This window comes from Lytechinus variegatus, chromosome 15 (assembly GCF_018143015.1).
Source record: "Lytechinus variegatus isolate NC3 chromosome 15, Lvar_3.0, whole genome shotgun sequence".
In the NCBI taxonomy this organism is placed as follows: Eukaryota; Metazoa; Echinodermata; class Echinoidea; order Temnopleuroida; family Toxopneustidae; genus Lytechinus; species Lytechinus variegatus.
Window position 1 is genome coordinate 9,507,202 of NC_054754.1, and position 13,679 is coordinate 9,520,880.

A 13,679-nucleotide genomic window follows, 5' to 3' on the forward strand; every position below is an offset into this window, starting at 1 on the left:
ATGTGAGATTCCCCAAATAAATCACAATCAAGGTTTCCGTGCTTCGCGAGCATGGGAAAGGAAAAGTCCCTCTTTTAACTTGCATCATCCCTTTAAAATTTGAGCTCGTTTTTCTTCTTTATGTTTAGATTGTCACTTCCCACTCTAAATTTTTTGATGTTAATTGTTTCTGATGTTAAATAGTTTGTATTTTGTATTTTTGACGTTGAATGTTTTTTGATGATATATTTTATATTTATCTTGACATGTATTTTAAGCTGCAGGGCGCCTTTGTAAAGCAGTTTTAAGAACTGAACAGGCCTACCCTGCAGTATAAAATAAATAAAACAAAATAAATAAATAAATATATAAATATAATAATTAATCGAGTTATATAACAGGTTAAAGTTTCATAGATTGTTTTAATATTCAGAGCTTCATGGCCATTCGCGGGAAGGAATATTGCGCCAGTTCCTTCCTGTATACTATATACCCTATATATATTACAGTAAAATCTGATGTGACCAAGGTCATTTTTGTTCTCTCAGTATCCTGATAAAACTTGAAGCTTCCACGCTTCGCGCGGTAAGAGGGATTATTTCAAATTCTTAAATCTTTTCACATTTTGGGGTGCTCATAATTTCTTTCGAAAACAATTTTGTTTTAATCATAGCAATTATTCGAGTTGATAGGGGTACTAGAGACGCCTTCTTTTGATTGGAATATATCAAAAACTTCGCGCTCCGTGCAGGAGGGGGGAAGATCCCCCTCCCTGCACCATAGGCGGCGGAAGCGGGGGGGACGTGTCTCCCCCTAAATTTTAGGTGGGGGGGGACGGTCCCCCCTAAATTTTGTTTTGATAACCTTTTTTTTTTTTTTTTTGCTTGTCAATTTTTTTTCCTGCGTCCCCCCCTAAATTCACGTGGACCCCCTTGACACGTTTGTTGTCCCCCCCTAAAATTTAGGTTGATGACCTTTTTTTTTTTTTTTTTTTTGCTTCTCAAAATTTTTTGGGTCGCTTGTCCTATTTTTTACATGTGTCCATCCCAAAATTTCAGGTGGACACCCCCTAAATTTATTGGCTTCCGCCGCCAATGCCCTGCACCCTCCCCAAGGAAGCGCGCTTCGCGCGCTCTGTAATAGTGTTGGCACCATTGGCACACTTTGCATGCACTTACCGCCCCCTCTAAAATTAAATCCTGGCTACGCGGTGGGGGGGGGGGGGTGGCTTCAGCCACCTCCTTTTTTTTCTAAAATCGTGTACAAAAACATAAAAATTACCATATGATTGTGATTTTTTGCATGGTCAGCCCCCCCCCCCTCCACTTTGAAAACCGTTGAGTTGAGTATTCATCGATCGTAGTATTTCTCTGGTGGTAGTGTATGCAGTATATCGTATTAAATATATATATATCCCGGGTATATATCACGAGGAAGTACTGTCAGAACTGTGTACATGTATGCTAAAAAGCTGATGTGAGCTGGCTATGACATTTAAACAAAATATCATTATGAAATTCGATATCAGAATTTGAATACATTTCGTTAGGAATTGTGACGTCATCGTGACTCATCAGCAGCAAGAGTGAAGTGGGCTGGGCTATCGCCAGCTGGGGAATCCCCACTTCAAACTTTGGGATATACTATTCATTTACTAGGGGGTTATTTTTTTTCAAACTTACTTACTTATTGATTGATCGAAGCTGAATGATAAAACAGAGGACAAACATGATTAATACAATACTACGAAAATGAATTTAGTGTCTATTAGTAAATATCGAAACAGTTTAAAAAAAACAAGATAACTTCGATGCCTGCACAAATATTGTAATTAATATTTTCCCTTTGATTTCATGAGCTAATCCGACATCGCCTGGCTTCGTGTTTTACTTGCTTGCTGTACTAGCTGTACTGTATATCTTTACAGTGTACGTGTATGTAGATTGGGTCTACCTACTTCGCCCGGACTCCATATAATCGACATCAGACATGGCTGCAACAGGAAAAGTGAAAAGCTACAGAAATATATTGTTATATATTAAGAAAAATTTAGCAGAAGACGAAAAGAAAGAACTGATTTTTTTGAAAGAATTACCACAGAAGGATGCAGAAGAATGTGTGAAAGATTTTCTCGACTTCTTTAAATACATGTTGAAGAAACCAAACGAATATAAATATGGGGAAGACGACCCGAGCGATCTTTTTGATGACTTGCACGACATTGGACGCCAGGATTTGTGCAATAAAGTAAAAGATATGTATGGTAAGTTAGACTGAAAAATAAAGTTTGACACAAAAGTAGATATTAATAATTAAAAACAAAAAAGGCAAGACTTCCATATGTCCCCTCCACTAAAATAGAAAAAAATATGGAGGTTTATCAAGAATTATCTAACATATTCTAAGATTTAAGAAGGAAAAGTCGGATACATACCAAAATATGGCTTTATTCATTCGAGTGCGTGTAATTCCCAATGGCATCGGTTTATTTAGTCAGAAAAATAAATACCCAATACTCTTGGAGAGTAGACTAGTCGTAATATCGGTTGATAATTGTTATGAAACCCAAAGCTTTCAACAATTCCTGCTAGCTCAGTAAGGCGACAGACTGGAGATGCTTCGTTCTGCAGCGAGAGGTTCGAATCCAAGTTCCCACCGGAAGTAAGAAGAAAAAAAAGAAGAAAACAGAGAAAGACAGAAGGGGGTTTTGGGGAAGTATTTTTTGAAATTAGTGGAGGGGACATATGGAAGTCTCACAAAAAATATTGATACGCTTCATGACAGAATTAATGTCTGAAGTCAAGATAAATGCCAGTTTTGCATGTGGTAATGATTTCAAAAATGAGTTCGTACAGACTACGGAATCAAATGACCACCAATTTGACCAAAGTGTCTGTTTGTATGAATAAAAAATATGTGCCAAAAGATTCTGGAAGAAATTGTGTAATTGCTGAGAAATGAGCAAATAAGCACGCGATTCAGGTCAAGCGTCAGGCCGACATTCAAAGCGATAATTATACACTGTCCCACGTGTGCTTATCGGTGTTGGTGATCTTCAGTATGAACATTTTTCAGTGTAGATTTCAAGATTTCACAAAATTTGGTTTATGTAACTGTACCAGATCTAGATCCTCGATGATATACTGACAATTAAGCCTGGTTTTACAGACTTTCTCATGAAATCAGCGTTTACTGCAACTACTGCCACTGGCATTTCTCTTTAACTTGCTTAGATAAAGGGCAAATACCTCAAAATCTTGCTTGATATTGCGATAAAATGACACCAAAATGCAACCTATAGTGATACCGACTATAATGTGATCACTGCCATAACTTTCAAGAGAGTACAAGAGACTCGATCACTGGCATAAATCCTGGGGGGATGGGGGGATATATCCCCCCACTTTTTAAGGAGGGGGGGGGGATGGCCTGTACAAACATCCCCCCACTTTTTACGAAAGAAATGAACAAAAAGTCACAAGAGAGAAAAGTTTTATTGGTGAAAATTCATCATAAAATACCACGTAACAAATAAAACAATATTATTGAATCATAAAATGCAAATAAAGAGCCAGTTCACCATTTCCAAACAAAGTACTTATGTCCTTGTTATTAGAAACCCCCGTTTCTTTAAATTCAGCAATGTCAGGGTCTTTCGGAAGGGATTAAGATGGAATATCAAAAAATATTTAATGTAATCTTTAATAAAACCATCAAACCATCATGGGGTAAAAAAGATGATAATATTGGAGAGGTATTTGCCATATGGACATACAGTGGCGTAACTACGGGGGGGGGGGGAGGTGCATGGGGGCCACATACCCCCCCATCAGCTTACAAAAAAAAAGAGGAAAAGGAGAAAAGAGGGAGAAAGGAAGAGAAACGCAGTGGGAAAGAAGAAAATATTCATTATAATGTTGCATTATATTATAATAATGTTATGTTACATTACATAAGAAACAGTTTTATCATAACTTTATGAAACATAATTTGCCCAGGGCCTACATGTACGTAATGCTGTAACCGATTTTTATTCCAATTCCCGATCCGATCCGATTTTCCCCTTTTTTTCTACATTTTTCCGAACTCCGATTTTTGACCATTGGGGAAAAAATCGGATCGGAAAAACCAAAACATAACAAGACAAAAAAAACATGTGGCGACATGTTTGCCGTCAAAATGCGCTGGTGATTTGTTTTGATCTCAGACAAAAGCGGTGGAAGGAAAAGAAGATAAAGGGGAAGAAAATTATGATTTGTTTTTATTTCCGATATTAGCGGAAAGGCAGGTGGAGAAGAAGATCATGATTTGTTTTGATCTCTGACATAATCGGGGAAGAACAAAACGATGATAATGATAATTGGTGATAATTTGTTTTGATCTCCGACAAAAATGGAGGAAGAAAAACAACGAAAAGACGATATGTTTTGATCTTAAGCGGAGGCAAATAAGATTTAGTTGAACACGCTGACATGCGCGGTAATATTTACGACTATCTGACTATACGACTATACGTCCTCTAAGAGATTACGATTACCTCCGCTATCACTACGATGTTGTAGAGAAGGTGAATATCCTGGTAAACAACTCTGGATAATTTTGCGTCCTTTTTCGGAAGGTCATGCGACCTTTAAGAGTCTACGATTACCTCCGCCATCTCTACAATGTTTTAGAGAAGTGATTATCACGGTAAACAACTCTTGATAATAATGCGTCTTTTTCGGGAGGTCATGCGACCTTTTTGAGATTACGATTACCTCCGCCATCACTACGATGTTGTAGAGAAGGTGAATATCATGGTAAACAACTCTGGATAATAATGCGTCTTTTTCGGAAGGTCATGCGACCTTTAAGAGTCTACGATTACCTCCGCCATCACTACGATGTTGTAGAGAAGGTGAATATCATGGTAAACAACTTTGGATAGTAGTGCGTCCTTTTCGGTAAGTAATGCGACCTCTAAAAGTTCACGACGGACTCCGCCATCACCACGATGTTGTAGAGAAGAGGCCTATCGTTGATCGGCGGTAGTGTCGCGCGCTGGAACGTCATCTTATTTTCCTTCCTCCGATTATGTCGGAGATCAAAACAACTCATCATCTTCTTCCTCCGCTTTTGGTAGAGATCAAAACAAATTCTGCAATCAGTGTAGCGTGCCGCATTTGTCCACGCGCCGGCCACATACAAATTTTAATGTATTTTTTTGTTTTTGAATATCTTCTGATCCGATATCCGAACCGATTCTGATTTTAGGAGCAAAATTTCCGAACCGAACTCCGATCCCGTAATTGCTCTAACTTACAACATTACATGTACGTCTTAATTGTTCTTGGTGCTGGCATTGTCTGTTTAACGAGATCATCCTGTTGCAGTAAACATCCCGTTTTCAAGTCAATATAAACCAAATATATTTCCTTGCACTTAAGTTATCATTGTTTTATGTAGTGACATATGCGTCTTTTACATGACTCAAAAAGTGATTGCCCCATGGTAATATATGAAACATTTCCTGTCCGTGATTACGTTTGCATTAGTGAATTAATGAGATATGTCTGCTCTTCATGAATTCCTAAAATCAATCCTTAAAATGTCCCTTCTGATGATCTGAATATCACAAAATTTGGTTAACGAAATACGTATGGTCCTAGTTAATTCCTACGAAGAAACCTTAGAATACCCCACTTCAGGTCTGAATTATCTAAATTTTCAGTTCGCGCTTCGTGCTCTCAATATTTGATTAGTGAGATGCGTATGATAATCATGATTGCAATGACTACAAAAAAGTGTTTCATGTGTTCAGATGTAATTCTAATAAAATCAGAAAGCGCTTGGCACTCGCCACTCGCATTACTCTCAATGGATTCCTAAATATATTCCTTAAAATCTCGCTGTTTTGGGTCAAAATATACGAAAATTTCAGCTCGCGCTTCGTGCTCGCTTTGTTTAGCAAGACAGGTACCTATCATGATTACACAAATTTTATTATAATGTGTCTTTTTAGGTGTGAATATCAAAAAGTTTCAGCTCGCGCTTCGCTCTCGCATTATTTGATCAGTGAGATACATATCCGTTTAATGGCATTGTCCTTAAAATGTCTTTATTAGGTGAGTATAACGCTCACTCAGTGATTAAAAATTTTTTCCTGGTGCCTCCACAATGCCGTGACCCACAGTACACCACTGTGGACATACATGTATCAATGACAATTCCTTGCATATCTAAAAACATGATTGCAAAAAAAAGCCAAAATATTTCAATCTTCCCCCCCACACATCAACACGGATTTACGCCAGTGGACTCAATCGGTCTTGCCTCTGCTTTGCTGGTGTAATTGTAGCATGTAATGAGCGTAGCGATAGAAAGGTGTATACCTGTATGCCTATAACATAATATGGGTATGAGGGCAAAAGGCGTTTTCTACATATTAAAGCAACTTCAATGTTAATGAAACCTCTTGGAAAAGTTAAGAGGAGGCTCTGCATGTTGCAAGCAATCACGTTTGGGCACCTTAAACCGTAGTCGTGCAAGAGAATGTTAAAGGTACCCAACCCTTAATTTGTAGCTTGACTATTAAAATATCTTGCTTTTTGAAGCCCCCAATGTGGCAGAATGATGTTTTGGCTGTAGGTAGACAAACATCTTTTATTTTCTTGAAATCACTTGGAGACGAAAGGGTGGGCTTTTCTCTATCAGCCACATACAAAGAAGTTTAAGTGTGCAGCAAAGCTTAACCGCTCAGGAGGCTGCCAAAGTCACCGAACAATGTTTTGTATTTTGCCCATTATTTGGAAAATTCGCCATTTTGGAGCCACATGGAGGAAAAAGTGTTTCAACTATGTAGGCCTGCCGTAGTAAATCAATTTTTATTGTTTTAAATCACTTTGAGACAAAAGGGCAGATTTTCTTCTTTCTGCTAATGCTATGTTATCACTGGCACATCAAAGCCTATCCCCTCAGGGAGTTGCCAAAGTCACCCACCCCTCTTCCATATTTTGCCAATTTATGGGAAAATCTGCCAATTTGGAGCCCCAATCATGCTTTGCATCCAGGGTTGTGATAAAACGCTTTTTTTGAAAAATAAAATAAAATGTTTTTTTATTGTTTTAAAACGTTTTAAATATTTTCTGTAATCAATTAAACCATACCGTGTATGATTTACATGTAAGCTCTTGATGTTTGAAATATTTTTTGGAGTAAGTAAGAGATGACTACAATTTTTTGTACTGAATTTCCAACAGAAAAGTTCATATTTCCCCAAAAATTAATCATGGAAATGGAATGCCAAAAAAAGAACACGAAAATATGTTGATATTTTGTAAGTTTATTACTTATACATGTACACATATGCAAGTAGTCCCGGGATATTTTAAGTCTTGTCAATCGGGGGGGGGGGGGGGGCAGAAGTATTTTCACAATGGAAGAAAATGACATGGGGTTTCGAATCTTAATTTCATTAAATATGCTTTATTTTATTTGAAACAATTATGCCAATTTTAGTGCATGAATGAAATACATGTATTTGGGTTTAAATCTATAAATTATGATAAAGCCCTTGAAATGTTTTTGTCTCACCTGCATAGCAGAGTGAGACCATAGGCGCGCTTTTCCGACGGCAGCGGCGTCAACATCAAATCTTAACCTGAGGTTAAGTTTTTGAAATGACATCATAACTTAGAAAGTATATGGACCTTGTTCATGACACTTAGCCATAAGGGTAATCATATATTACTGAACATCCTATAAGAGTTTCATGTCACATGACCAAGGTCAAAGGTCATTTAGGGTCAATGAACTTAGACCATGTTGGGGGAATCAACATCAAAATCTTAACCTGAGGTTAAGTTTTTGAAATGTCATCATAACTTAGAAAATATATGGACCTAGTTTATTAAACTTGGACATAAGGTTAATCAAGTATCATCAAACATCCTGCATGAGTTTCACGTCACATGACCAAGGTCAAAGGTCATTTAGGGTCAATGAACTTTGGCCGAATTGGGGTATTTGTTGAATTACCATCATAACTTTAAAAGTATGTTGGTCTAGTTCATAAAACTTGGACATAATAGTAATCAAGTATCACTGAACATCATGTGCAAGTTTCAGGTCACATGATCAAGGTCAAAGGTCATTTAGGGTCAATGAACTTTGGCCGAATTGGGGGTATTTGTTGAATTACCATCATAACTTTAAAAGTATGTTGGTCTAGTTCATAAAACTTGGACATAAGAGTAATCAAGTATCACTGAACATCCTGTGCGCATTTTAGGTCACATGACCAAGATCAAAGGTCAATGAACTTTGGCCATAATGGGGGTATCTGTTGAATTATCATAACTTCGCAAGTTTATTGATCTGACTTTCGAAACTTGGACATAAGAGTAATCAAGTATCATTGAATATCCTGTGCAAGTTTCAGGTCACATGATCAAGGTCAAAGGTCATGTGAGGTCAATGAACTTTGGCCACATTGGGGGTATTTGTTGAATTACCATCCTATCTCTGTAAAGTGTATTGGTCTAGTTCATAAAAGGTGGAAATAAGAGTAACCAAGTATCACTGAACATCTTGTGCGAGTTATAGTAGTTTTCAAAGTCAGCACTGCTGCTATGTTGAATCGCATGATGCAGGTGAGACGGCCAGAGGCATTCCACTTGTTTAATAAAGGAATTCTGATCAAATGCATATTAGATTAAAAAATAAGTATGAATAGGTTCTTAATGTTTGTTTTAACTGTTTTTGTCTCGCCTGCATAGCAGAGCGAGACTATAGGCGCTGCTTTTCTGACGGCGGCAGCGTCAATATCAAATCTTAACCTATGGTTAAGTTTTTGATATGACATCATAACTTAAAAAGTATATGGACTTAGTTCATGAAACTTGGGCATAAGGTTAATCAAGTATTAGTTATCATCCTGTCTGAGTTTCAGATCACATGGCCAAGGCTAAAGGTCATTTAGGGTCAATGAACTTTGGCCAAGTTGGGGGTATTTGTTTAATTACCATTATAACTTTGAAAGTATGTTGGTCTTGTTCATGAAACTTAGACAGTAGGTTGATCAAGTACCACTGAATATCCTGTGCAAGTTTCAGGTCACATGACCATGGTCAATGGTAATTTAAGGTCAATGAACTTTGGCCGTGTTGGGGGTATTTGTTAAATTACCATCCTAACTCTGAAAGTTTATGGATCTTGTTCATAAATCTTGGACAAGTATCACTGAACATCCTGTACGAGTTTCAGGTTACATGACCATGGTCAAAGGTAATTTAAGGTCAATGAACTTTGGCCATGTTGGGGGTATTTGTTAGGATATGAATCAACTACCGCTACATAAGGATATCACATACCACAAGAAAGGATCACCAGTCGTGCGTAAATTCATTCGTGTCTTACAAACAGCTTTATGAAACATCCACCAGGATTAACTGTTTTGTGAAATTAAACGAAAGTTTAAGATATCATAACTTTCTTATTATAGGGGAGACTGGGTTAGTTGGAATATTTTGACAAAATGGCTGTAAAATCCAAATAGATTTTATCTGAAAAATCAATCAATACATCAACTTGAAGCATATATCTGAGGGCTTCAACTGTACCCCATAAAATTTTAACTCTATTCTATTGTGGTTACTGAAAAAATCCACCTTGAACAAGACCATCGCAAACATTCCAACTTACCCCCATATCGGGGTAAGTTTGAACATGGTATCGGGTAGTTGAAACACTGCATGGTCAATTAAGGATAATACTAAACCTACTTAAAACTGTAATATTATCTTATATTTTTATTATTATTATATTTATCTTTATCTTATTCAAGTTCAAAATATCAAAGTGTGTTTTTATGTTTTCTATTATGCATCCACTCATGCAAGCAGACTGTGTAGTAGAATTCTGCATATTTGGGTGCATTTGAGTTTACATGCAATTAAAGATAAATTCCAGTTTTGGTAATGATCTCAAAATGACTTTTTACAGAATCTAATATAATGACCACCCAAGTGTCTGTTTGTATGAATAAACAATATGTGCCAAAGGATTCTGGGAGAAATTGTGCAATTGTTGAGAAATAAACAAAATAAGCGCGGATTCGGTCACTTCCGTCGGGTCTTTATTCCAGCAATAATAATACACTGTCCCATTTGTGCCTATCTGTGTTGGTGATCTTCCGTGTGAACGTTTTTCAGCGTAGATTTCAAGTTTTCACAAAGTTCAGTTTATGTAAACTGTACCAGATCTAGATCCTTGAGATATTCTTACAATTAAACCTGGTTTAACAGACTTTCTCATGAATGCAGTGTTTACTGCAACTACTGGCATTTCTCTTTAAGTGTACTATCAGAAATTTCATGTACTTCTGCATCAAATTCATAAGACAAAAATTAATTGTTTATATTTTTAGAATAATTAGTTATTTATGCAAATAAGCATATAAAATTTTCCATAAATTTGTTTTTTTTGTATGTTTTTGCCTTTATCTCTATTTATTAAGCTAGTAGAATGCTAATTTTTGGTGAGAGTATCAATTTTCACATTTATAACAAATATCAACCAAAAAATGCAAAAAGTATAATTTCTTATGTAACTTTTTATTTGTATTTTTGAACCTTTGTTTTTTCTGATGGACTTTGTCGGGAGTCTTTTGCGATCATGGATAGCATAAAATGAATCTATTTGAACCAGTAAAAGTAAAATAATAATCATACGTTTATGACTTTTGGTTGAAAAACACAATTTGCATTGACCTTGTACATGGAATCAAGTTTTTGAACAATTTTGGGTCCGAACATGCACGTACAATTTGTTGCGGAATTTTGAAACCGCGCACACAGGAATTTAGCAAATTTACTTGAAAGTAAAAAGTCAGTGAGCAGTGTAGTAAAAAAAATTTGTGCGACGGCGTAGTGATGAAATTTCTCGAGGGGGGGGTCAAGGGTTAATATTGCATTAGGTGCCTACATTAGGCCTTAACTCATTGAGTGCTTCGTGCACGCTACGTATCCTACTATAACATGCCACACTCATGCTCGCACGCCTACTATTGATTGCTTTGTGCTTGCATTGTTTCCTACCCTCGCCTGCTTCGTGCATGACTGCGCACATTCGGAATTACAATCATTGTTACGCCGTTTTGCATTGTATTGCGCATCGCATTCACGCCGTAATTAGCACTATTGTGTGCAGTGCGAACTCTGCTTTCTGACAGATCAACTTACTCACGCGGCTTACATTCAACTTGTTCGAGTATTTCTACATTTTTTACAAGATATGGCTCCGCCTCTGAGAGGGAAGAGATCAAAGTTTTTGTCTCACCTGCGAAGCAGAGTGAGACTATAGGCGCCGCTTTTCCGACGGCGGCGGCTGCGGCGTCAACATCAAATCTTAACCTGAGGTTAAGTTTTTGAAATGACATCATAACTTAGAAAGTATATGGACCTAGTTCATGAAACTTGGCCATAAGGTTAATCAAGTATTACTGAACATCCTATTAGAGTTTCATGTCACATGACCAAGGTCATAGGTCATTTAGGGTCAATGAACTTAGACCATGTTGGAGAAATCAACATCGAAATCTTAACCTGAGGTTAAGTTTTTGAAATGTCATCATAACTTAGAAAATATATAGACCTAGTTCATGAAACTTTGACATAAGGTTAATCAAGTATCACTGAACATCCTGCATGAGTTTCACGTCACATGACCAAGATCAAAGGTCATTTAGGGTCAATGAACTTTGGCCGAATTGGGGATATCTGTTGAATTCCCATCATAACTTTGAAAGTTTATGGATCTGATTCATGAAACTTGGACATAATAGTAATCAAGCATCACTGAATATTTTTTGCAAGTTTCAGGTCTAATGATTAAGGTCAAAGGTCATTTAGGGTCAATGAACTTTGGCCGAATCGGGGGTATCTGTTGAATTACCATCATAACTTTGAATGTTTATTAGTCTAGTTCATTAAACTTGGACATATGAGTAATCAAATATCACTGAACATCCTGTGCGCGTTTCAGGTCACATGACCAAGGTCAAAGGTCAATGAACTTTGGCCGAATTGGGTGTATCTGTTGAATTACCATCATAACTTTGAAGGTTTATGGATCTGATTCATGAAACTTGTACATAAGAGTAATCAAGTATCACTGAACATCCTGTGCGAGTTTCAGGTCACATGATCAAGGTCAAAGGTCATGTAAGGTCAATGAACTTTGGCTATGTTGGGGTTTTTTGTTGAATAACCATCATATCTCTGTAAGTTTATTGGTCTCGTTCATAAAAAGTGGACATAAGAGTAACCATGTATCACTGAACATCTTGTGTGAGTTAGAGTAGTATTCAAAGTCAGCACTGCTGCTATATTGAACCGCGTGATGCAGGTGAGACGGCCAGAGGCATTCCACTTGTTTGATCCATACAAAACACTCCACAAAATGGAACTACTTGATACAACTCATATTTTAGTGGTAAAGATAATAACCATTCCATATAATGAGGACACCATTATAAGGGGTATGAAATTTCCTACAACTTTACTACATAATATTTTGTGGATAAACTAATCGTTAGAGAGTTACAAGCAATTGTAATCATGACTATTGAAAGGAGTGAATACGACTCGTGATCCCAAAATCAATGTGGCACAGGGGGGTTTTGTGGCTGGCACAGGGGATTAGCATCGGATTAGCACTTTGGCGTTGGGTTAGTAGTGTGCGTGGCATGTTAAGAGTTAAATGCACACTCAGAACTAACTGATAAACAAAACGAGTATGGTATACAATACATGTTCAGAAGAGTGTGAAATACTTTGTTTTTTCCTAACCCCAGAGGCCCATTTGACATTAAAAAGCTTACAGCACAAAAAAGGGAATTCACCCTGGCATATTAATAACCTAATTTTGTAGCTTGGTATAAGTGTCTATTGTACCCCCAAACTGGCCAACTTGATCTATAAACTTCTCTGAGATTTACATTTCTGAACGAGGAAAAAATTACTCAGAAGGTCAAAAAACAAAAATTTATTTCTAACTTCACCAGGCTTGTTGCGCTTGTGCTGTCTGTAATATGGTGGATGGCTGTTGATAATGACAATAAATTGAGGGCAGTATTGCAGAAATTTATTTCAAGATGTCAAAGAAAATTACAATGTTTCAACTTACCCCATGTTCCAATTAACCCTGGTCTCCCCTACATCAGATTTTGATGAAATTTTGCTAGCTGGATTTTTCTCTTTTTACTCAATCTAACTTTTTCTTGGGGTGGACTTGTCCTTTAAGTTTTGCTCGCTGATTATCTTACACTGTTTAGTCCTTTTCTTCATCAATACAAAGTGCAAAGTTTTACCTTTTTTTCGTGTGTACCTCAAGAGTACCATATCAGTTTTACAGTCTATATTATTGTGCTTGTGCAACACTTCCATTTCATTCAAGTACTTCAATTACATTTATTTGAGCTTATTTTAATAGAGTTTCTTTCCCTGTCCCCCCAAAATGAGCACAACACTGAAAAATGTTTTTTGAAATGTGAAAAAATTCTAAATATGGATTGATGTGCACAATTGAACAGGGAGGAAAGGAACATGACAAAGCAATTGAGAAAGGGAGAATAAGGGGGAGGGGAGAGAAAGAGGATAAAAAGAGTGGTGTTGAGAAAGAGTCTTAGTAAGTTAGAAGAAAATGATACACCACTTAAGAAA

The 13,679-nt window shown here is 36.9% G+C and overlaps 1 protein-coding gene across 1 annotated transcript in view; it reads left to right on the forward strand.

Annotated features, from left to right (window-relative positions):
• The first annotated feature begins 2,127 nt into the window (after positions 1 to 2,127).
• LOC121429008 (probable ATP-dependent RNA helicase DHX58) overlaps positions 2,128 to 13,679 on the forward strand; it is a 30,773-nt gene continuing 19,221 nt past the window's right edge. Inside the window, exon 1 of the mRNA XM_041625905.1 lies at positions 2,128 to 2,242. Within this exon, the coding sequence (XP_041481839.1) occupies positions 2,128 to 2,242 (115 nt within the window). The remainder of the gene's footprint in view (positions 2,243 to 13,679) is intronic.